This window comes from Rhopalosiphum padi, chromosome 1 (assembly GCF_020882245.1).
Source record: "Rhopalosiphum padi isolate XX-2018 chromosome 1, ASM2088224v1, whole genome shotgun sequence".
Lineage (NCBI taxonomy): Eukaryota > Metazoa > Arthropoda > Insecta > Hemiptera > Aphididae > Rhopalosiphum > Rhopalosiphum padi.
Genome location: NC_083597.1, coordinates 42,033,599 through 42,061,242, shown reverse-complemented (window position 1 = coordinate 42,061,242; position 27,644 = coordinate 42,033,599). Strand labels below are relative to the sequence as shown.

At 28.3% G+C, this 27,644-nt stretch overlaps 2 protein-coding genes across 7 annotated transcripts; one reads left to right on the top strand and one right to left on the bottom strand.

The window, feature by feature from the left end:
- The first annotated feature begins 25 nt into the window (after positions 1 to 25).
- Positions 26 to 21,874, top strand: LOC132926514 (rab11 family-interacting protein 4). Of its 6 annotated transcripts, none has more exons than XM_060991181.1 (14): positions 26 to 180; positions 650 to 779; positions 7,922 to 8,070; positions 8,144 to 8,236; positions 8,302 to 8,391; positions 8,514 to 8,558; positions 13,352 to 13,387; positions 13,473 to 13,590; positions 17,280 to 17,524; positions 18,387 to 18,594; positions 18,745 to 18,880; positions 19,277 to 19,401; positions 19,770 to 19,799; positions 21,062 to 21,874. In XM_060991181.1, exons 3-14 carry the CDS (start codon positions 7,934 to 7,936, stop codon positions 21,182 to 21,184), a joined length of 1,386 nt encoding a protein of 461 aa, XP_060847164.1. In that variant the 5' UTR covers positions 26 to 180; positions 650 to 779; positions 7,922 to 7,933; the 3' UTR covers positions 21,185 to 21,874. The 6 variants fall into 6 exon arrangements, with proteins under 6 accessions (XP_060847164.1, XP_060847230.1, XP_060847101.1 ...); XM_060991118.1 differs by lacking the exon at positions 26 to 180 and adding an exon at positions 260 to 487; XM_060991247.1 differs by lacking the exon at positions 650 to 779.
- A 1,153-nt stretch (positions 21,875 to 23,027) lies between these two features.
- On the bottom strand, positions 23,028 to 25,524 carry LOC132918184 (uncharacterized). Its single transcript, XM_060979309.1, has 3 exons — positions 25,192 to 25,524; positions 24,884 to 25,033; positions 23,028 to 23,221 (listed from the first exon to the last, which is right to left on the bottom strand). Exons 1-3 carry the CDS (start codon positions 25,309 to 25,311, stop codon positions 23,123 to 23,125), a joined length of 369 nt encoding a protein of 122 aa, XP_060835292.1. The 5' UTR covers positions 25,312 to 25,524; the 3' UTR covers positions 23,028 to 23,122.
- Between the last annotated feature and the right edge of the window lie 2,120 nt (positions 25,525 to 27,644).

The window sequence follows — 27,644 nt, the reverse complement described above, 5'->3', positions numbered from 1 at the left end:
GATCGAGACGTTTCGATCGTAGCCGTATCCGATCTCTACAGCTGCAGAAGATCCCGTCGTGCCGCGACTTCCGCAAACGGTTTCGTTCGATGGCAAATATTTCGAGTCGCCTCGGCCGCACGCACTGTCATTACGGCGCATAAGTGTAAATAAAAAAAAAAAGCAAAACATAAATTACAGGTGAATATATTATTACAGGTAACACAGGTACTGCGGTAGTGAGGCACCTCTATAATACAGGTGAAGTGAAATACAATTGCCACACTGCCGCCGCCGCCGCAGCAGCAGCAGCAGCAGCAGTGACTCTGCTTACAGTTCAATTGTTTTTTTTTTTTAATTTTTATAATAATAATTGTTTTTTTTTTTTCAAATATTTTAAATAATTTTGTCATCGAAAAATGAACACATCAGTTTGCTTACTACTGCGGTATCGACGGCACCCACCCACTACGTTCCCGTGCACATTGTATTATCTTATCCGTTAAGTGTGAGTCGGGGTTCTGGTTTTTGTATACTGTTATCTGCAACTATCTGTTCCACAAGTCCCTGGGGTTTCAATACTCAGCCCTGTCAGCAACTTGCTGAGTCGCTTGAAATCTGTTGTGTGTCTGTGTGTGTTATTTATTTTTATTTTTTTTTTTAATGTCAGTTTAACTGTGCAATGGTGTTTGGTGTCATACAACATATGGACATCTCTGCTATAGTTGTGTGATGAAGATTCTGTGAATACTTACACATCAAATACATATCACAACGTACACTTAATAGGACAGTCAAAGGTTGGTGATATTTAAATATTCTCTTTACTTAAACTATTGATTAACCTAGTTATACTAAATGTGAAGTATAATTGAATTAAACTCTGACTAATTATTTAATCCAATTTCTCTATATTGTTACCGAGTCTGCCGCGTTAAAATCTTACCTACAGTTTGTGTTTAAATTGACTGTGACTTTATTGTATTATAATGTTTGGGCCCACAGCCGACTATTTAGTTTTTATCTTTTACCGTTTTATAATTCAAGTATTTTTAGACCTGCAATTATAAAGGTACTGATAATCTTTTGACCGTTATTACATCAAATTATAACTAAATTATTTTTTTATTGCTCAATAAATCTAAAATTGATAACATTATTGCTCTTTCAATCTTTTTAAACAAGACTTTGTCATGCAGTTTATACCTTCCAAATAATCAAATATTTTATTTAAACTATTTTCAAAAGTTTTGTATTTCTTATTTTAATAATAATTTATGCGAGTGTAAGAATTAAAGAGTACAATGATGATTACAATTTATCAATTTTGGTAGAAGTATTACAATTTAATTGTTAAAATTCTTATTTTATATGATGACTGATGAGATAAAAATATTTTAATAAATATTTATAGGTGATACCTAATAGTAACTAAAAACAAATTAATAATCCACAAAATAAAATTATTAATATTTTTATCTAGACAATTTTTAAGTAAAAGTAATAACTTTTTTTTAGTGATTAACTATATGTTGACAAGATAACTTTTTTTTTTATAAAATATAAGTATAGTTATTATCATTAGCTTGATAAGTTTTGTAAAGTTCCAAAATCAAATAATATTATAAATTTTAGTGTAATGTGTATTATCACTAAACACTAACAAATAACAATACTATTATTATATTTAATAAATATTTTATTATTTCTGTGTATCTTTATCTTTTTAGTTTTTCCATTATAAGAATAACTAGTTATTGACAAATAGTATTTCCCATTGTTTAAATGATAATAATAATAAATAAAGAATGTAAATGTAAAACAGTACCTATTGAAATAATATTTAATTCACTGGCATGTATGTTTTTGGAAAATTTTCTCAACATTTTGTAATTTAATTGAAGTTTAAAATATTATGAATAAAAAAATATTTATCTCATTTAAGTCTTTGAAACTATAAAGTTATCACACAACAATATATTATAAATCGCTTTATTTACACTTAAAAAAATAATAATAATAATTTAAATTTTTATTTAATGTGAAAAATAGTATTTTAAAAGGTATAGGTAAAATAATAATTTTTCTTTAAACTATGCAAAGTTAAACATATATATTTTAATTTTAATTTTAAGGATTAAATTATTCATCTTTTTTTTATCAAATAAAACTAAAAGTGGCGATGTAGAAATGTTATATTTTTAACGTATCACTTAATAATACGATAATAATTTTAAAAAACAATTTTGACATTGATTTTGATTTGAATTTCTCCGAGCATTAAAGTATGGCAATTTTTTAATTTTCATATTTTAGAGTATACATTTTTTAACATTTCAAGTAGACTTAACGAAAAATTCAAGTCTGATTTTAAAGTTCTTATTGTTTCTCTATAGATTAATTGATAGGTACATTGGAAATAGATCACATCTAGATTCTTGTGTTGCTATAGGTATATGGCTGACAAAGACTGAAAATCACCGCTTCTAAATCCCCTTAAAACGGAAACCTGTAAAAAACCTATTTCTAGGAAATCCATTAAAATTGAAATATTTGATGGTTTCAAATTCCAAAAATCCTAAAAAAATTTACAAGTTAAACGCCATTGTATATTATATTGTATGATTTATTTACATTATAGTATATAGTATAGAATATAGATAGACCGTAGACCTTTTTGTTAATCCGTAATTTACATCAATTTTCGTGGTATTTACGAAATTCTCTTTACATTCATACTCAGTAATCAGTATTAGGTAGATAGGTACATGTATCATGTATTATTATGTATAACTAATAACTACCTAGCCTACCTACAATCATGAACTGAATAGTTTTTTTTTGAAAAATGTTATATTTTTATTTTAGAAAAATATAATAATAATATTGAGTTTTCGTCTACATCTTTATTATTGATACCTATGGTTTGGCTAATAATTTATCGAGTATTACTGTACATAGCAGTATAATGTGTATAACATGTAATGGGTTTAATATAAGTAATAGTATATAGTTGGAGAGTTGACCATTTAACAATTTAACATTCATTTTTCTCAACTCTTAATAGGTTTTAGACTGTACCGACCTCATTATTTTATATGTTATCTTGATGAAGTTTTTTCTCATAATATTCTTGAATTAAAAGCAAAAAGTAGAACGATTTGTGAATTATTCATAATGCATGGATCATGAAATTACCCTATACAATATTAAGGAATATTATAATGTACAACAGTCTATAATGTATAACACAATCTGATCATTATTGTAACGTATTTTTTTTTTTAAATATTTAAAAGTTCATTTCGGAAAAAAATATTTTGGTTCTCTTGTAACACGAAACTGCGTAGGTACCTATTTCAAACAATATTTAATTAGTTTTTTTCGCTTTGCATACTTAACAACGACAAAGGAAACTAAACCTACACTGTACGCGACTTGATGATAATATTCAACAACAGAATATAAATTATGACGAAAAAAATGCAAGTCAATCTCAACGACCTTCGACGGCGTTAACCTGAAAACGAGGAAACTACACAATACACATTTGACATGCATCTTTAGTTTTATTTTTTTTTACCATGACCAGTTCTTAAATAGTCTATTATTATAGTACGTAATTAAACACGTTCGTTTAATATATTTATCAATTCGCAAACCAAGGAAGTGTAAATACGCATTACTGATGTTCTTTATTCATTCCAGAAACAGTAAACACATTATTGTTACGAATTACTGCACTATTGACATGAGAATTTTTTAAAATTTAAGTATTGTTAAATGAGAAGGAGTGTGTTTTGTGTTATAGAATATTTTATTGATCCTTATTAATATTGACGAAATTGCGATATTTATATATATATTATCTTTAGTAAGAAATGTAACTTAAAATCATAGTCTTTTTGTGCGTTGAAACTTGTTAAAACTGTTATTAAGCTAAGTATAGACGTTTAATCATGGTAAATATTATATTTTATTTCATTAATTTTTTATAATAAGATTACCTATTAAATTTACTTTTTCTATCGGTTTTACCGAATTGTGTTATTGGTATAGTTATTAATAATTGTTTTATTTTGACCATATGGTATTTTTTCTATTGCTAAATAAAAAATTACCATCGACATCTGGCTGTTGTCAGACGAATAATTAAAATGACGAGTACAACACTACAGAATATCATGTTCCTAAATGTTATTTAGAAACCTGCAGTTTATAATTATATATACTTTTACTAATTATTCGCTAGTGTTCATAACGTAGTATGTTAATTCAATTTTTAAATTAAATGATTTGATTAATTCGTTTAGGTTTATTTACTCGGTATTAAATATTAATTCACTTTGAGATAATAAAGTATTGTAGATTGTAAATTTATTGAATTCTCATCGGTCTCCTCGAATAATGTAAGCTTATAACAATATATCTTGAGTACAATTAAATTTAAAAAAAAAATGTATAATTTAATGCTAAATTAAATCCAAATAACTGTTTCCAAGGTGATAGCCTTTACATATTTTAATGATGATAAAAAACGTTTATGTCACATACCTATACGAAATACACATAATGTTTGTGTTTTTCATTTAATACATATTTATTCGCGGTAATACGCATTTTATATTTTTATATCTATATAGGTAAACCGATATTTCATGCGTTAATTATACATATATAATAGATACATAATAAAACCACACGTTTTATATTCGTTAGACCGTATCTCAATGAAGCAACTACCATACCACCACCAATTGCTTCATATTGTGTAGGTATGTTTTTAGGCTAACGGTGGTTTTGCGTGTTAACCGGGGCCATTGCGGCTAGAGAGAATAATAATAACGTGTACTATATAATATAATTGTGCTACTGGGACGAGACTGAAACTGAAAAAGTTACACTGTGTAACTATACTAATCTTCATCACACTTTAAAGAGTACACAAATGATGGGATTAATGGTTCATGACAATAGAGACGCTATTTAATATTGTTTTGAACCTGTCATATGCGTTGGTTGTTTCCGTCTCCCCATATATTAAATATTATTAATATCATGTTGTATATTTTATTTAAGTGTTATAGACCGTCATATTTTGTTTTCCATGTCTTATATTCTTCTAAAACTCGTAATAAATAACGTATACCACACTAACACTCGTAACTAAAGCCAGACGTATCCACGTATCTACGTATATAAAAATATAAGTGCCATCTGGCCGGAACACTTACTCGTTTTATCCAGGAAAACATAAATTTCGGCTCCAATCTCTCACGCGTATTTTGATGTATCCCTCCCTCACAAAAAAAAATTACACATATTCATGTGTGTGGATCCAGGAAAATATGCTCAATAGCATAATATAATAATTGTCCTTGTTAAAAAAAAAGTACTATGAATAGCTACTATAGTTGTTGTCGCTGCAATATATTGTGTAAGGTCGTTCCTTTATACATATTATATACTTTGATAATATTCATATTTTCATTATACCGCAAAATAATAGTAATTTCATCTATTCTGTGTTAATAATTAAAAATATACATACCTATTCGGAAATTTATGTCCGATTCGCCTATTCATGATATCAATTTGGTTTTGTTGTTATAATATTTAGTCGTCATTCAAGTATTAAAGAAATATGTCATCTTATGTGCGGTGGGAGGGGGAGACATTAAAATTACTATTGTTGATTTTGATATTCATATTTTATAGTCTTCTCTGATAAAATAATATTAAATGTAATAAAACGCAATCACTCAGTCAGTGATTGGGTATCGCATTAAATACAATAGTGCGAATAATTTTACTTTGACGTATCTTATAGGTATTTAATACTTGTGCATTATTCTATGATTTTGTATACGGTTTATAAATTGTAATAATATATTGTCTTTCTTAAAAGATCATAATATATATATTTTGTATTATTATTTAAATTAACCCGTGACAATATTGGTCATTGAGGTGATAAATAAAAATACAATTAATGCTTTTATATTAATGATGAGTAATGATCATTTTTTTGGTGGACATTTTGTATAAGGATATATATTATATATGTCTTAGGAAAACTCACTATCGCTTTCATAATAATATATAATATTGTAAATTAATAAATTAACAGTTAATACTTTTGTGTTGCATTTAAAAGTGTTTTTGTTTATGATTTCTAATTTTATATGCCCCATCTGAGATTATAGTTTGACATTCTTTAACGTTTAAAACATGCCTATTTATTTTTTTAATTCAAAATATTATTGTTTCGTTTTATCTAAATTACTGCAAGATAAACAATAATGATGAATTTGTATTATATTAAGTGTAGTTTCTTTTCTGAAAAAAAAAAATACAACCCACACAATCATTCAATCTTGTTTGTAATAAATTGTAATAATTGTATATAATTAAAAATAAAATATACATTTTTATTGATATCATACCATATTTATTTATGTAATAATATAATATTAATATGATATAAAATTATCAGAATTTTTTTTTTTTGTGCAACTGTATAATATTAATAATATCAGTGAATCTATACCTATAAACTGAATAAAACTTATTATTCTACAGGAATTATCAATTATTATTCTCGTTACACTGGCAATTAAACATAATAATATGATTATGTAAGTTATTAAAATCTTTCTTTTTATACCTAATAAGTTATAAATAATAATAAAAAATGTAATCGTAGTATATTTTGTATTCTTTAAAGTATGTATTATTTAATATTTATATTAATTTTTCGTGTTAATTTTATGTAAATGTTAAATTTATAAAACTTAACCACGCTCATCCATATTTCACTTTTTTAATGAATCGAAAGTATCAAATTATTAAATTAATACTAATAACCTAACAATATAATTATTGTTGATAAATTTTTTGTAAAGAAGGTAGTTAGTTATAAATCAATTTCAAGTTAAATCTAACTATAAAAAAATGATATGTCGTTTTGACTAGATTCTTAAATTGGCGCGTGTAAACTTAAGTCGATAAATAGTTAGTAGATAAATCGCGTTTCGAGTCCTTTGACTAAATGGGTTGCAGATAAAACAAAAGAAACGGAAACGCGACTAACAACCCTCTGCATGCTAAGAAACACTCGTTTCCTGATCGGAAACGGTAGCGGGGAACGTGCCGTATCTAAACGCACACGTTGTCTTGAGCGACGCAGCTGCAAAAGAGGGAGTATATTTTATACTTAGGGCATCGTAGTTTTCTCTTGTTTTTTTGCCCTTAGTTTAGCCGTATGTATGTTTAATATAATAACATAATATATATGATATATACGTAACGACAAACGCGTGTGCTGCGATACACAATACGGCATGTTCCGCTTTATTGACGGGTATACATCTGTAAGGTACCTACTTACATCTGTCTGCCGGGACACGTGCCTATCACCTTTCGGAAGAAAGAAAGTACAACCCCCTCATTGGAGCCTTACCACACCTATCTGTAACCATGTATATATAAGGGTGTGGGTGTTCGTCCGGGTGTTAGTGTGTGTCGATTTATCCTACGCGAATGAGTTCAGTCCATTTTATACAGCTCAATATATCATAATATTATAATATTGTGAATCATCTTGTGCGACGTAGGCGAACCGATCGCGAAGGTTGTCCGCAAAAACATCATGACTATGGTAGTACGATCGCAGGTATTGGAAAACAATAATGTTATTTATGTATAATAAATGTATGGTGTACATTTGGAATTCTCTTATATGAATTACACTCATTAATGACGTTGTGACAAAGCTATTATTACTAATACAATATATAGTATTATAATTAATGATGTAATGCCATGTTATCATGGCGACCATTGGAAATGCATTGTCTTAATCACAATTAGTTTTTAATATATTTGTATAAATATCGATATAATGGTATTACATTGTCCGTTGTCGTATGTGTGTTTGTAGGTTTTGGCTAGGATGATGGCGCCCAAAATACAAGAAGATGAAAATATCGTCAATAACAATAACAAAGGTGATTCTCCAGCGTTCAAACTTAACATAGAAGATACGGCCATACATGGTGGGAACACAGACTCGAATTCTACGAATAATAGGTGTGTTGAACTGTGTGAAATACTGAAATATATCAAAACGATATTTTATTTTTAATTTTGTTTTTTGGTACAGCCAGTTTTCGAGCATGTCAGATGAAGAGAGTTACGAGTGTTACGGTGAAAATGACATGGAGAATTCTTCACCTGTTAATAACGTGATCTCAAAGTTTGTTTATTCCTTATAACACAGCGTTAGTAAATATATTATCATGATTTTTTTGTTCGTTTCAGCGGTGTCGAAAATCCAATCACTAACACGTTGGGACTAAAAAGAAATACGTGGCTCAGGACAAGTTTGAGGAGGACGACAAACGGGCACAGGTATAATAAAATATTAGTCAAACTTAAACTACTGTAGTCGTGGCTTGTTTATGTCACGTGTACAATATATATGTATAATATATCCAATGTTAATCGTCTATTTTTTTTAAAAATCTTTTCAGTGCTGAAATACTGCCAAACCGTAAATGGGGTTCGATGAGACATTCGTAAGTACTTAACATTGTTTTATAACTTATTATGTATTATATATCTATACAATATATTATAATATACTGTATTTTACCGTTAAGGCAAATCACTTACGCACGTACTGAAACTTTTAATGATTAAAATCGATACAAATGGTAATTTTTACAGACTGAAACGTTCGTGACTGTACTTCCATTTTATAAGTTTTGAAAAAAATCGTGTTACAAATATTATTTCTTTGTATTATACTCGTATATCATTATATTTTCGTGTTAGGTACAAATTACAAACCAAATAATATTACTGTAGTGTTTTTTCTTTTTATTTAAAATGGCTTAGTTTTTAGACACTATACATTTCTATTTGTTTATTTGTCGATTTGAAGATCAAGTTTAAGTAATTTAATACTTATTAATAACTATTTTGAATAAATCTGCGTCATCGTGGCTGCAGATAGGTATAGGTTACTAATTAAATGAGAGAAAGGTGAGAGTGGTGTTAAATAATTATATATATATATACATAGTACTATAGTAGTATACTAGCATGAATAGTATATGACCTCAACGGGCTCAATGATAAAAATCCACCAGCTGGTCCTTATTCGGTACAAACTATTTGTATAATCGCGTGTAGGTTTGTCGTTTGACACAAAATAACTACTATTGTCTATAAATATATATTTAACCTATGGTGTATTCGAAATCGTATTAAGGTGGCACCAGTTATAGGCTATAGCTTATTATAATATGATTTGTCCAGAGTTGGCTTCGCGTTATATTATTCCCGCGGTTGTGTATGTATTGTCAGTGCGAACGTCTATGATTTGTTACGTTTACCCGACGCCCTTAATTCGATTATGTGAAGATGCCTACTACTTACGTCGTTTGTGTTTGTCGAAGTAATCGGTTTCTATGTGTAATATGACATTGACTATACTTATGGGAGTTAAGTAGAAATTAGGTTTTTAGCGATTTATGAATATTTTTGCGCTGTTTAGTTTTGTCGTAAGTAAAAATAATATAATAACAGATTTTATATATTTCTTTTTAAAGATAACATTGTCAATTAATTTGCGCGTTATTTCCGTGTAAGCTTAAATATGTAATACGCTCTACATAAAATAAATACAACGAATATTTTTACTTTTCGAATTAGTTCCATGCACTGTTCTCTTTCTTTTTAAAACACGTGATCGAACAAACGTTATTCGATTTGTGTGTGTGTGTGTGTATGTATTCCGTTGTCGTCATAGTTACATTCACACACAAAAGATCGAGACAATACTATAGTGATTAATATTTACGTGTATTACGTAATAATTTCTTCTCTAGAGCATATAATTCTCCGGCTACAATGTTATTACGCGTGTCTTCAATGCGTGCACATCAGCGGCACGATTTGCGTTGGCGACGTTAACATATTTTTTATATGCACCCGAATTTCATAAAATTATATCTCGATAAAACTGAGTTCGTTTATACATATATAATTATCGTACGTTTACTAATTGTTTGCTCCTATATAGTCGTATACATAATATGTTTTAGAAATGTATATATAAAGAAGATATACACCACTCACTAACCTATTAATACCACTATACTACATAATACATATACTTATTGTACTTTATACAATTGTAGAAGCACTGCAACAACTTTAGTGTAGTCGAACATAGTGTTTATAACTTGTATTAGTAGATGAGATTTTATTGAAATTCACTTGTCCATCATACGAAAGAGGATGATATATTATATGTACACACACCCAACCTGGATTGGCTGCATTTGTGGGCGTATTTGGCGAAAGTAAACGTGGTTTTGCGGGCGTGTCTATTGTTTATTTTTGCATAGATTGGAAAACAACAGTTCTATACATACTGCACAAACATTTTTTCTTGTTCCAAACGATTATTATATTATATTTAAAAAACTAAAATTGGAATTACCTAATATTTTTTTTATTTTTTGCACCATTTGAACACATAGTAAAAAAGTAGGTTACATATTATTATAATTGTGTGTATATATTGTGTATAGATACTATTATATGGTCAAAATTTGTGTACCTGCTTAAGTACATTAAGCTGTTAGGCTTTTCCCCTTTAATTTTATCTGTTCGGTACTTTTTGCACCGTCGAACTGTCGAAGTATGGTTCACCGTTCACGCCAAATACTTATGTGCCCTTGAGTTCAGCTAATCCGAGTCGGTTATATACCGTGACTGGAATTCTCTATCTATATTATAATATAATATGAATATATGATATTTATTTAAACGTATATGTATATATTAGGTAGGTAGGCACAAGCCTACCATATAACCATATATATATAATATATGTAGTACTGACTGTATAATACAATTTGATATTTTTCGCGGTTATGCGCATGTGTATATACGTCGTCATCGTTCTATTCGAGTGTGCTTAGTATAATAATAATATTATCCGTCGAGCGTTATGAGTATGACCCAGTGGTACATTGAAAAAAAATGAAAGGCGAAACGCAACGATAGGAAGGAATGCTGAGGGGCCGTTCTCTGTTTTTATCCACTGTATATAATATAACCCGCCTTGTGAGACCGGTAGTGGTAGCCGTATAGTTACCGTCTACGTGGTATAAACGTCTAGTATATTATTACCTATACCTACACCACCACTGCGTGTTCGGCAGACATACACACAGTTGGCGTACACAACACCCCTTCTTGTTGAGCACACGCACACACATGACTTGTGTATAAAATAATAGTATATAGTACGATTTTGTAGTGTTTGTGTGTGTGTGTGTGTGTGTTCACGTGAGTGTGTGATTTCACCTACGTATAGTTATAGTGCGACGGTCGACGAGTTTGATCACTTCTCTCTGGCGACGCGGTCGTGTGTTGCTTGAGATTAAAGTGCGTCTTTATCGCATGTGCTAGTGATTTATATATATTTATTATCTTCGTCAAAATGTCATGACTCACGATTAATGCTTTACCAGTGTAGTATATTGCATATAGACGAGATATGAAACAGGAATATAATCGGTCTTCATGGAGAAGGTATGTAATGGTCATCATGTCGTATTTACTTACTACGTTTCCTTTGGTTTTTACAACTGTAATTATTATTATCTAGATACGTTAAACAAAGCTCCATTTTATTTTTGGTATTGATTTAAAAATCAAAAAGAATGTTTTTTTTTCATCACAGGTGTGTTTGTCCGTCTCTATAATAATACTATCATTATAAAATTATTATAAATTATTGGTATAGACTATATCGTATAGTAGCCATCATCGTCCTTCCATATGGTGAATTTTATTGTCACCTATCGCGTTGTTTGTGTTTACATAAATTCTGGTTCAGAATTGCGGAAAAATTGCGAAATTAGCCACGACCAGCGTTATTTTCGTCATAGTTTAATCGTAGTCAAGATATTTCGTGTCTAATGTGCTAGAAATAGCAGTGAGGGTATATATTATACTGTATTATAGCAGTATAATAACGGTGTTTAGGAGATATTTGCTTGCCCTGTGACAATGGAAACATTCTTAAAATGTTTTTACAAAAAATTAGTTTCTGTAATGAATATTCTTTTTAGTCAATACAATCATATTGCACTGATAGTTCACCTTTTTGTTCTAAAGATAAATCGTATGAGTCAAAAGACTTTCGGATATATACTGAATTTTTGGGTGTATAGTGTACTGTATACGTGTTCTGTATACTTATCGTACGGACAACGACCTCGTTACAATGATTTTTTAAGAATAATTTCCCGAGTACTAGGAAAATGTAATTATCATCGCGTACGAGTGTAGTGAAAACCTCTGTTTTTCTTTTTGTTTAGTTTCCCGGTAAGTTTCACTGTAGATATTTCTGTTCCAAAATAGAAGGAGTGAGTAAAAAAATTATAAATTTATGTTTTATACGTTGTCCTTGGAAGCGTATATACATTTAGATAGCTATTGAGTATTGGTAGATAGGAGTTATACCATTTTAAATGTTAGTTGTGAAATAATACATATTATACATTTTAGAACAATTATGTCGAATAATATAGTTGTTTGCAATTAAATTGAGAATTCATTGAAAATTAGATTACATTCAATTATATGTTTATCACTAATTACTAATTAGTTAATCTCTCCTCTCGTACATATTATTTATTAGATATTACTCGTATTTTATAGTCTTGTTTTGATTTACAATTATTCAATTATCACTTATCTTAAACTGGGTAATATTTTTTTTTAAATATTGAAAATTTCATTTTAGAATTATTATTTGATTCACTAAAGTTTTAGGAAAGTTCACAAATTTTAGTGGAAAATTTACAATTAAGGCGAAATAAAACAACATAGGTACTAAATATCTTATATCGTGTTAATGTGATCATAACTGCTATAGTTATACCGATCGTAATCGGAGTAAATTCGTCTATGTATGTAGAAAGAATGCATTTATTTTATTATCTTTTTTCTGGACATTTGATAATGAAGCTTGTTATAATAATAATTAATAGACGCGTAATGCGTGTGTGGTGTTAAGAATAGTACTTATAGTAAGTAATGTTTATAGAAAGTAGCTTTCCATACCAGCTGCATAGCCATCGTCGTTAATGCTGCCTTAGCTATTATTACTATCCTAATGAATAGATATTTTGGAGAAAAACGCGTTATGGTCTTTTAAAAATGCATATTGAGCGGAGTTTACCGACCGCTTTTCCTTTTTAATTTTTTTTTATTATCATTATTATTGTATAATATTTGAGTATGATTATTAAATTATGATACGTTTCTGTTTTGTTTCACGCAGATCGGCCAAAAGGATCGGTTCAAATGCACTCGCCAGGTAAAATATTTAACGGCGTTTATTATTATTGTTTCGTAGTTTCTACACGTTATTAGATAATAATATCATTGTTGTTGTGTTTCAGTGATCTTTATCGGAGTTCAAGTTTCAATTCGTCCGGCCGCAGTTCCATTTGCGATACGCCCGACGATGTGTACTCTGACACATCTATCGAAGAAGACGTTCTCGACCTCAACAATAAGGTAAGACTATAACATAGATGCCATCGTGTAATCATTATTATTATACCCCACCGTCACTACTAAGACCTATTATTATTTCTATATTCGTATTTTATACGTGATAAGTTCCATCACGACTATTAAACAGCATTCCTGTGCGCGCTACTGCCGTATAAATAATTTCCTTCGCTGTCCGCAGGAAACGAGTGTACTATATAATACTAAATGTTATTCGCGTGTTCTGAATATTCGCAGGTATATTGTCAATTAGAGTTATTTTTAAATTCGATTAAAAAATAATGTAACTTAATTGCTAGGTGAACGAAAATGATAATCGTTTATTGCGTATTACGGAATCAAACAATAGTAGTTGGTTAAAAATCATTAAAATATTTTAATTCAATATTACAATTTATTATGTTTATTGAGTGAAGCATCAATTATTTGCATGTTTACTCGAGTCAGCCGAGTCTGGAATCTATTTAGATAAAAATAAGTCTTAGTTTTCAGAAATGTATTTTGATTTAATCTCAAATTGGTCTTATTTGTATTTTTTACTCAATACTCATTATATACGTATTATTCATGGATGTCTGCAACCAACTTGCAGACATCCATGCCAACCTAATCTAACCGAATTGGTTCCCGGGTAGTCTATAGGTAGATAATAGGTGTACGAATCGGATTCGATTAACTTGAATTTAAACAATGAAACTATATTAAAATTAACATATAATTATGGTTGAAAAATTATTGTATATTAAACTGACAACAATTTCACATGTTTGTGTTGTTAATTAATATGACATATTACAATTTATACAAGTATAAGCAACAAGTTAGACAATTATTTGTTAATACTACTTGTAGTACTAATAAAATAGGTCTAATAATAGTCTAACCAGTAAATATTAAATACAGTTTTTACTGTTTGGATATCTTTTTTACTTAACAAAAAACATTTGGGTGCGTGGAATAAAATTCTAAATTAAGTTTTCATCACTCGTCACAGTATATAGTTTTTTTCTAAGAAAGATAAAATTTCTTTTATGTTCTTGGTAGCAAATCAATCATCAGATCTTAACAAAATGTATTTAATATAATCAGAATTAATAATATATTTAATTACTTGTATAGTTGTATATATAGAACTAATTCATTTATAACACTTTATTTTGACACATAAACTAATTCTGTATATTTTGTTGCATTTATAGGATTGGTGGAAGTCATTATACCCACTTTGTTGTTTTCGTCTTGTTTATTTATTTATCTGAATTTTTTATTTTGCTGTAGTTTAAATACTGTTGTATAATTAATAATTATTCAAGCAATAAAAATGAATATTAAAATTTTATATATTTTTTTTTAATTTAGTAAATGTGATTATTTTTGGCATAACATTTCCGTTAGTGAATATATTTTTCGTTGAATATTAATGTATTTATTAGTTTTTCTTATTTAATCTTACGTTCTTCTGAATTGTTTCCGCGTATCATGCATTTTCGCCTATCGTTACACAACTGTCGTCATATTTTTGGTTGTGCAGCCTCGTCCTCGCGACTAATCGTCGGATTTCTATTGGTTGTAACTATACATCGTAAATGGATGTGTGTCGTGTACCTACCTACACACACGCAGTAATAATTGAAGTTCTAATTTATAGAAGTGGTATACTGGGCGATTCTTTTATTGGGCAACACTCATTATTTCAAAATCTATAAACGTTTTTGAAAAAATTATTTTTACATAATTGTTTTATGGCAACATATTTTTTATTACATATTCTTAAACAAAATATATTTTTGGTGTATTTAATGTTTAAAAATCTAAATTCTAACAATTAGTTTATGAGTTATAAGTATTTAAAGTTTATGTAAGCGAAAATGCGGAATGATAGACCAATATTTTGTGGGTATTCCCGTGCTTTTTCATTCCGCTCATCTAAACTTTAAATACTTATAACTCATAGTTTACTTGTCAGAATTTCGATTTTGATGTAACGAAATACTCAGAAAAATATTCTGCTTAGGAATATTTTTCTTTCTTTTTTTTTTTTATTAAAATATATATTTACAATCTGTATCATTTATACAATAAGCAAATGTGATAAGTATGCTTCGGAATAAAAAATAAAAAATGTGTTGTTAGCAAAAAAATAAAATCTTAAAAAAATTATAACAATAAAAAATATTAAGTTATATTTAAAAAAATATATTATTTCGATTGGAAATTATGTAAAGATGTTTTTTTTCAAAAAATGCCAACAGATTATTATATAACGAGTGTTGTTTGATAAAAGAATCACCCAGTATAGCGGTGTATTCGATAAGTGACAACAGTTTGTGATAGGACGTTTTCGACTCAAACTCAACTGTATAAGTATAAAGTAACCACACGTGTATATTGGGTAGGGGACCAACGTGGCGGCGGCACTCGATAAAAGCCCATCATCGTTGTCGTCGTTTAACGAACGTATAATTGTACTTAATGTTATAGTATAGAGTAGTGTACTACAATACTATAGGTGTATATATGTATGTATAGTTATTATACTAGGTTTTTTTTTTTAAATAATCGTTCAGTCTGCGCGCAGATCCCGATATTGTTATCTGTGTGTGTCAGTGTCGTACATAATGTATAATTATAGTCGTCGGTGAGGAAACATTTTCGCGTATGCTCTTATTTTTTTTCACTATATTATCGTTGGATAAATCGTGTCGAAATATATATTGATAATAACACCGTTGCAGGGGGCCTGTGTGTGGTACAGCATATTTTTATCGTCTGTTTACAACACTCTTATTATTCCGTCTATTGAAGCGCATATACATCGCCGGACGTGGGCAGCTACTTAAAATATACGAATCGAGAAAAATAGTCGACTTTTGGGAAAAAAAATTTCTGTCACCGAGCCAAAATAAGTCATCGTTGATATTATTATTAGAGTACACATCATATTCTCTCGGCGCAGTGCGATCAAAGTTCAGTAAAAAACGCATCATATCTCGACGAACGCTCCGATAGTAGTCCACACACCACACACAAACATGCTCGCGTTTGATAATATAGTTAATTGATGCTGTCGTTATCAATATTCAGATAAGCGCAATGGCTTCTCTTCTGAAAATCGGCCAAAAGGCCGTCGGTAGTTGTAACATACCGTAGTATCGTACTTACTCTCGTACAGTCACATTCTTTAGAAGTTATGTTGTTAGTCATGTCGTCGTCGTCATCTTCGCCCAAAAAGAATAAGGCCGACATTTTAGAAAACTGCTGCTCCGAGCTTGAGTTCGACATGTGGGATGGACAGTTTGAATTTGTTGGCAATGCTTATGAAGCGAGTTCCATCGGAGACGACGTGTTGAAATTGCCAAAAATTTCACGAAACTCGAATGTTTTTGACGTGCAAAAAGTAATTTTGTTGCATCATTAGTTTATGACTATTTTTTTAATTTTTTTTTTCTATACCTACCTACATTTATATTTATCTCTCGCGTGCAGTATTTGCGTATACATTATAGGTATAGGTATTTGTATATAATATATAATTTATGTATATTTCCATACCGATGCGCCTTTGTTTTACCTTTGTAATATATTAAAATACTCGCGTGCATATGCAACGTGTTGTATTTAGAATAATTACTATAACAATTACACCAACCGACATCGTTTAAAATATAATGTGTTTGTATGTGTGTGTGCAGGTACAAGTGTTACAAAAACAGATGAATTCTCTGACCGACAATCAACACTTGACGGACGAACGGTACGCGCGCACCAAGGAGGAAAACGCCGCTCTCCAAGCCCGCGTCCACATGCTTGAAGAGCAGCTCCGCGACACCGAACTCAGGTGCGAGGAGCGGTTGGCGTCCGAAGAGCGTAGACACAGGGAGCTGGTCACCCGAGTCGATAGGGAAAAACAATTGCATATTGATAATTGTGCCATAAGGTAAATACAATATAATATGTCATTAGCTACAAGAAAGTATATTACATCATGCAGAATTAAACATTATATTTATAATTGTAAATATAAATGTATATTAATATATTATAATAATATGATAAACTGGTCTCATCGTGTAGTTGGACATTCAGTGTTTGAAGAGTCATCTGTTAATTATTTAACTAAGGTTATTATATAGCCACGTTTCATAAAATCAATTGATAGTAATAATGAATTATCACTAAAGGTATAATATATTGTCATAAAAATCATTATTCTTATTTCTTATAAAAGTTATTAGTTATTTCTCATTGATGTTAATAATTAATAAGGCCAACTACAAAGTATAACCACGTATATATAATATATATATATATATGTTAATTATATTATGTAATCTATATAATTATTGTATATGATATAATTGAATCTTAATAAATTTAACTATTTAAATATATACTTTTAAAATAATTTATATTGTAATAGTATGAACGAATAATGATGAATTGATGACTTTTAGCAATAATAAACGTCATTGTATGGATTGATGTGACATATTAATTTTTCATTTTTAAGCATTAATTTAATCTCAATGATATTTCTTTTTTTAATGATTGTAAAGAATAGATTATTTTGTTAACAAATATTATGCAAAGGGCAAAGGGCTTCAAAAAATAAATTTAATTAACGTTTTATGAGTTACATATACTTTTTTATATTAAACGCATTTATCGCACAACATAAAATATTTTTTAATGATATGAATCTTTTTTTAGCATTTTTTCTGCATTTAAGCAGTAAATAAATATACTTGTAATATTTATATAGTCGTCAATTAAAACTATCTATTTTTCAATGTTTATAGACTTCAAAGTATTGAGTCGGCTAATGAAAATTTACGATTGGAAGCAGAAAAATGTAAGTCCGCGTTAGAAGCGATGCGCACTGAAAAGATTTCGTTGGAACAACGGATTAGCGATCTCAACGTGGGTGCTCAGTCGTTCAAAGATGAAATACGTCTACTGGAAGCTGAACTTAGAAAGTTGAAACAGAGAGAACGGGACAACGAAGAGGTCAGTATATAAAATACTGTTCTGCTGTCTCTGCTTATAACAATTAAAACAATAATAATAACAACACCGTATATTGATATAATGAATTTTGCTTATGAGCTGTTTAGTTATATTACTTATATTAAACTTATGTCGCATTTATGTTTATAGATTATCGAAGGTCTGACCAAAGAGTTAGAAATATCTCGACTTGAAAAGGAAGCTATGATCACCAAACTGCAATCGCCATCGCCGTATGTCACTGAGCTTACGGCCCAGTTGGAGTCACTAAAACATCAGAATCGGTGTAAGTGTAACCTATAAGCAGTGGTTTTTAACCAGTGTGTCGTGAGCTTTTAAACGTTTTTTTAGTAATAAGTAATTACATATAATTAATAAAAATATATAATAAAATATTAATTAATTAATATGAATGTATAATAAAGTATAATTCTGTTTATGCAATTTTATGTAAACAACTTTAAAAAAAAAGTTCGAAAAAGTTATTTATTGTTAACATGTGCTGTGCATAAAAAAAAGTTGAAAACTACTACTATAAAGATTATAATTATATGTAGTTTACTAGTCATGGACTATGGTGATTCTTTTATCTCAAACAATCGATGTATTTCAACTTATATAATATAGCATTTAGAGCGAGTTAATTTTTGTTAACTTTTATTTTATTTTATTTTTTCGGTAGCGTTGAAAGACTCATACGATGAGCTGCAAGCGTCCTCCATAGCCAAAGGCATCGAAAGAGGCAGACTGTTGTTGACAGAGTCACCCAGCCTCGCATCTGAACTCGACGGTTTGACTCACGATGATGTAAGTGTGGTGTTATACATGCCTAATGGTTATTCATGTTTGAAATATATTATTTTAACATGACGTTTGTCTAATAATCTCGCGTATCCGTGCTTACAAATAATATTTTCATAAACCGTAAGAAAAAAAAAAATTCCGGAATAACGAATCTAACCCGAATTATGTCAATAAAATTTGTCATATGTAAGTAGAGTAGTACACATAATAGAGCAATAATAAGAGCAAATAATATTTATCACACGAGTGCAAATGATAATATATATGATACACCTTAATCTAATACAATTAAAAATATATAGAATGTAGATTTAACAACACACTTGAAGTACTTATATATAATATTGTTTTTTTTTTGCTCCTTTTCACAGCACAGTCCCTCATCTTTGCAAATAAACAAGGTAATTTCAATTTGGTTACTAAAATATGTTTTTTTTTCAATCGAACTAACAGTGTTTGGCTTTTTTTCTTAATTTTTTTTTCTTAACCGCACCCGGTAAATATACCACAACATTTAATTTTATAAAATCAAAAATGGAATCGACTAATATTGATTAATATATATCATAATAATTGTGTTGTTATGCCGAGAGTTCAACAATAGCAGTTGAAAACGATTCAATCGAGTCGCGGTTGTTAACTCTCAATAGTCTCAATGTCATTGGTGTCGTCGTCGAGTAGCCGTAGCAATGGGGGAAACACAAACAATAATAATATTGTCATGGTGTTCTTACCTTTGCTGTGTCGTCGTGTTGCCTGAATGAACGATTACAAGATTTTTATTGTGTTAACGCATATTGTTAGGAATGTCGATTGACGCATACTCAGCGATAAGATTTGGCAAAAAAAAAATGTATTACACCTTTTTTGCATGGAATTTGTAACACTTGACATTTTATTACATTTCGTATGGGCTTTGCATGCGTACTAAAAAATAATAAATAACAGTTTACAATTTATTCTTTTATTTTTATTATTATTTATTACTGGTTGGTAATAAAAGTATTAAATTGTTATTTTTGATGTCATTTTTTAGTATGTTTTCATCAGTTATGAGTTATTATATAATTTCAATTTTTCTAATATAAATCAATATATATTTTTTTATTTATGAAAGATTCAATTATTATTATACATACATATACTCGTAGTTAAAAATAAATATAATTTTTACTTTTGTTTATTATAATATTATAACTAATTACGACATAAAATGGTCAATTTTTCATAATGGGGCCTGGTGTCCCATCATTTCATTGTGATATTTGAAAATTAATTGGTAACTTTCAATATAAATTCATAAATATCAAAAATAATAAATAATTATTAAATGAACGAAATGCATAAGTATATCTTTATGAAATACATCTTAATCATACATAATAATAGTAATAAATTTAACACTATTTTATTAATGTTCAATTTTGAGTTTTATTGATTTTTATATTTTTTAACTTTCGTTTTAGACTAGTATTTTATTTTAGTGTTTATTCAATGTTTTTTTTTTTTATTCTTATCACCTGAAGATGGCTTACAGCCGTATTAATTTTAATCGGTTACTATAGTAACTGTTTTGGTTGCACGTTGTATATTTTTAATTTCTTATTTACATAATGTAATTAAAAATATGGGTTATGTTGTTGATGATTTTAATTATTTTCAGATGAAAACTGCCTTGAAAGATCAACAGGAGGTGAATGATCAGTTGCGAGCTTATATCGACAATATTCTACTAAACATTGTCGAAAACCATCCTGAATTGTTAGAAGTCAAACAAAATTTATGAAATATTGTTATGATTTCATTATAATAACAGATATTCACATATACACATACACACAATGTTCCTAATACTATTGATTGGTAAAGTTGGAGACCAGTGTCTTTCAATAGACATGTTTATCTCAATTATTGTTGCTGTCATTGTACTTACATGTTGCCGCCTTATTTAATGTCTACCAATTTTTACCCATTGCATTTCCAGCAAATGTTATCAATTAAACGTGTGTTATATTATATATAATTTGTTGTGTATATAAATAGTTGTAAAAATTTTTGTAAAAAGCAAAATAAAATGAAAAAATTTTAACTATTATCATATTTGTATAAGAAATAATGGATAACATTTTTTAAAATTATATTTAATTGTATCCGTCCAGTTATATAGTATTACAATTTATTATTTATATTTACATACATATATGTTGTTTAATTTTTCTCATCCATTTGTATTGTAAACATTTTAAATTTTTAAAAGATAAAATATATAATATTAGGTAGTCTGCCGATATGTTATAGTATTATTATTGTTACTTTATATAATATATTGGAGTGCTAATTAATTTTTATAATTGTTATCTGTTCCAAAGAGACTGTGATGTGGTAACAATATTTAGCTAGTTAATTTTTATAATACTTGAGTCTTGTGCCAGTTCACAATATAAAATATAACAGTATTTTTTTAGTAAAGAAAGAATTTGTTTTTTTTTTATCCTAAAAGTTCCAAATGAATGTAATAAAGAATAATTGTATACCATTCTCATGGCATTAGTTCACTAATGTGTATTCTTTAATACACTAATTAAATTAATTGTTGTTATACATATTGCTATAAATTATAATGAATTTATAGTATAGTATTAATTATTTTTTCTACTTTTGAATAGTAATATTTTCTACATTTTCTTCAGCTGTGTAAGTAATATATTGAAAACGGCAATATTAAATATGTTATTCTATTAAATACTATACATTGGATTTATTTATATGATCTTATATTATATATTTAAATTATTAGAAGTACTTACAAAAAGTCTTATCATTCTACTGATCTTATCGAAGTAAAATATTTTTAGAGAAATTTAGATTAATGAAATATTGTAAATTAAGTTATTGAACATATTTTGATTTGTTTACAAAAAAGTAGCATTGCAAATACTTCAAACATATTGTATTTAATAGTATAATTTTTTTTTTTTATATCATAACAACTGTTAGTGGAAATCTGCTAGATAAATTCCATTTAATTTGATCCATTTGATCAATTGTATATTTTAATATTGACAATATTTAACACTTTTGACCAAAGAAAAAAATACAATTGTTTCAAGTTATTCTTTATGACTGAGTAATTGACTGCTTAATCTAATTTTTGAATGAGTTGTATTTATTTATGGTTTCTAACTTGACTAGATGAATATTAGAAACGTTATAAACAATTTTATATTTAGGGCTCAGATTTCAGTGTATTTGTATTTTTTATTGATTTAACGCAGAATTTCAAGCTTCAAATGGGTTATATTATGTAACTTGCATGTGTATAATAATCTAAAATTTCTTATACTTTTGGCTATTTTATGAGTGTAATCTAGTTTAAAATAACATAAGTCTGGGATTTTTTTTTTGATTATTACTTGACCACCACTTGATTACACACATATGTCAATTTTATTAATAGATTAGGTTAACCCATCTTTTTTTTACCATAAAATATTTAATATTTCTAATGTATTATCTGAAATAGAATAAAATACAATCATATTATAAACACATTTTTCTGAAGTTTTTTGGTAAAATGCATTTTTTATGGTTATTAAAATTCTAGGTTAAGTAATGATAAAATATGTCGGTTTTTTTCTTCTATGCATAATTATTTATTTAAATAATATTAACCATTAAAATATTATATACACGAGATCAGTTTACATTTGTATTTGTAAAATATTCAAATCGACATCAGTATGACTCCAATCATGACAGAAAATGTACCACATGCCCAAAGAATTGAACAGCTCTCAGCAAACAATAATACACCAGTTAAAGCCTGAAATAAATATACTGCTATTAAATATTAATTCAGTTTATAAAAATATTGAAATTAAATTTGAATAGGAACCAGTAGGTAATATAAAAAATAAATTCTAACAATTATTAATTAACTTATCATTGTTTGTCAATTTATTAAATGTTGGATATGACTAATATAATAAAATGGGAAAGGATATTAAAATAAAATATGATTTGATTTGGATTATATTTCAAAAGATAACATATTAAATAGGTAATGTATATACTGCATCTTATGAAGAGAATAATTTATTATGCCCAATGATTGTCATGTAATATTCAGGGCTCGGATTTTATAGCATTTGTTAATTATTATAGGATACAGATAAAAATAGCAGAGTGAGCTATAAATGTGTTTTATGCACCAGGGACTCCAATTATGAAATTTTATAATGCTATTTTTCAAGTTTTAGAGCAATTTTTTGCTAATTTGCATAACATAACGTTTTATTTTGTATTTTCATAAATCTAGTTTATATTAGGTATGTGGTATGAAAATTATAAAAATGTTGTCATTTATTTTAATTATTTTTTTTTTGAATACATATGAAAAATACCCAAATTTTTGTTCATATTGAAACATTTAATCATACCGTGTAACTCAAGTAAAATAATTTAATATATGAATAGTCACCATGCTTAATTCAAGTAATTTTAGTAATTAAAAAAACATTAGTTTTTAATTAATTATAAATATACCTATTAATTCATAAATAGTCTTTAGTTAATAAATATAAGTTTTTTTTAGTTATGAACAGTATACATTTTTATTTTTGCTAATTTTCATGTTTTTAGGGCATATTATAGCGCTTATTTAAAGATTTTTTAGGTCATATTATAGCGCATATTTCATTTATTTTTAGTGCTATAAAATCTGAACCCTGGTAATATTAAACTATTCGGCATAGGTATCTAAATAATTTACTTTGATATAATATATATATTTTATAATTTGTATTTAAAATTAACAATCTAGAAAATGAAATGCACTTAAGACAAAATTAGCAAGTCTAAATAAAATATGAAAGGCAATAATTGAATGTTGTATGGGTATCAGTGTATCACATATGAGTCATATGGTACATAAGGCAGTCAAGTTTTTAAGGATCATATCAAAAGCTACCAAAACTTGATTTTTTTTCTGCCCATAAATATTAATCATTATTATAGATTTTTAAATTAATTTTTGCTTCAAGATATAATTACAGATTACTTTTTATTTTGAAATAGTTAAGTTTATTAATAAATCCAGAGCAAATTATATGTTTATGTTGATGGTAAAAATATAAAAAACAAATATATTTTATTTCAATTGTAATATTTAAAATAATGTAGTTATTAATTACAAGTCATAATTCATATGTTTAAATAACTGCCAAAAGTACAGCATACTAATTAGCACTGAGCAAATTTTGCATCACAAATTAACAACTTTTAATAGTTAAATACACAAAATAGTTTTTAAATTTAATTATTTATGTATAATAAATCAAATGGTATTTTTCAATTTATAATTGATGATGACAACATTAAGTGACTGTTGCAAAATAATAATTTAATAATATAGGTATTATTATGATGTTAAAGATAAATGGAGAAACCATACACCTGTGCAAATAGCTAGCCGCTTGTTACTCACGGTAAAGATGTAATTGGAAGCGATGCTGATGCCGGTGGATACCAACGTGGAACCGAATCGCAGGGATCTGGTATACATTAGCCAACCACCAATATTGGCCAGCACGACCATTGTCAGCATGATGAATCTGGCTAAATTGGTGTACAGAGTCTACGAGAGGAAAACAAAAATTAACATACTACCTACCAGGACATACTACCATATTTCTACCGTTGTCATAGACGATATTATGAGCGGTTTCACTCTTGGATTATAATATCAATATTACAAACAAGCTTTAGACAATATAATGATCTATACGGTTTTACCTGATCGTCGTAGCCGAAGAACTCGTTAACGCTCATCCCAATTTTGCTGAACAAGCCGGCCGACGAACCGCAGACTCCTGCGGACGCAGCGAACAGAACGTTCTTAAGTCGACGGTCCATCGATTGATGTGATGGTCAAAAATCTATAAATAATGATTTTTCGTTATTGATCTCGGCAAAGCGAACATTGCTTTTGATCGGTTTCCAATATTTCTATAGTTTATACAAGTACACAACCAACTATGGTCTACGAGTAGGTAAATAATATACTAAACACTTTTTAGCAAATGATTACCATGGCTGCAGTCTGCAGATAGCACATATTGTACTATCTCGAGCGGCGATGACTACCTGTAGCCTGTACTACTGATAATATAGTGATAATGAATTGATTAAGTATAAAAAAAATCGTAAGCGATAACAATATTTTCAAGTGGAGTTTTTTAGGTGCGTTCACGAAACACGACTCTCTAATCTCGGTGCCGTGCCGTGTTGTTGTATTCTGTTGATCATTTACTATAATATCATTATAATATAATATACTACCTATCTGGTAAATACGCAGATAACGGTTTATTATATTGGTGACGCTGCAGTCGCATCACTCGCATAGTTGCCATCGAGTCAAACATGGTTAACAATTATATTGATGTAACGTAGGTGGAGCTAAATTTATTCGATTAATTAACTACCTACTAGATGTTTATTTTTGGGCAGTAAAAATGGAATCAGTATAGACTAGGACTTATTTTAATCGAACATAGGTAGTTGTGTTCCTGTATGTGAAAAAAATAACAATTTACATTTTACATTTTTATTTATTGCCGGTGGTCTAAAAACTAGATATTACATTACTTAACCCATTACAGAATTTACTAATAATTTAAAATAATACAAAATGTTTTAATCGTTAGAGATCAACCAAGTAATTTATCACATTTAAATAATACCCTATGTTCCTATTTATATATATATGATAGGTGCTTGATTATTCAAATGTTAAATTTATACAGATTTGAATATCTTACGCAATAGGTACTTAATTATTAAGTATATTTATAAGGACAAATTGGGTAAGATTCAAGTCTTTTGGATAATTTTGTATGTTACAACTATCGATTGAGTACCTATGACAATTTAAAAATGTCAGTATTGAAAGCGAAAACAAACTGGAATTATTTTGGTTATCTTATAATCAAAGTGCATTCATCGATACACCTTTAAAATTAGAAGATGATCGCGGTGACAATTAATTGTGTTCCTTAGAAATATGAATTTGATATATAAATAATTCACCTAAATATCTAATATTAAATAACTACTAACTAGGCATAATATCATAGTGAAATGACAATAGGAAATTATACTCGTAATATTACATATATTATATTGTATATTATATCTTACACTCTCCGCGACAACTTCTGGAAAAGTAATATTTTTTATTTCCTCTTTAACTTTTGTTTATTCTAAATTGTCAAAAAATATACGTACATACTTGTAGTTTCTTTTTAATTCTTCAAACACCCACTTCATTATTCAAAATATTGTTTCCTCACATCAACAAAATATTTTTCTCCCTATTTTTTCGTTATGCTTCTATACAGAGTCCATTGTTTAATTTGTATGTATTTATATATTTTCTTTATTGATTTTAATAAAATTATTACCACTTTAACTTTATAGTTGTCTAGTTCAATAAATTGCATTTTAAGGTCTAAAAAATGTATTCCTCATTTGCTATAGATGACCGATAAATTTGTAAAATATGAATTTGATTATTTTATGAACCTTCTTATTACTTATCTGACTAGAATAATAATCAATGAAGTAGACTTACCGACTTACCGATTAGAAACTATAAGATATCAGTATAATATTAATAGACTAATAGACATTACATTTATTCGCCTATCAATTTCAACGTCACCTATTCGTATAAAATTTTTTTAATACAAATTTTATCGATATATTATCGTTTTAAATAAATTTGATAGTTTATGACAGGAATGCATTATGTATGTTTCTTAATTTTATTTTTAATTAATATTTAAAACAAAATCTCTGAGCCTGTACAAGTACTACAAATACTTAAGTCGATCCCTGTGTGCAATATATTTATATTATATGATACCCAGAGTCTATCAAAACAAAACCACTACAAAATGATGACTACCTATTATATTATAGACTATAGTATTATTATTGTCTCTGCAATCGTCATAAAAGATATATATATATATATATATTACCCACCGCGTAAAAATATGAAAATGGCTATTTTTTATGCGTCAATGGGGATTTTAATATGTCGTTATGATTCTGTAATATGGGTTTTTAATATAATATAAATGCGGTGCAGCACACACGTGCCACGCGGTATCGTGTAATAAGTATGTAAATAAACGTTGAGAGACTTACTAGTATTTTCTGCTGTATACAAGTGATGTATT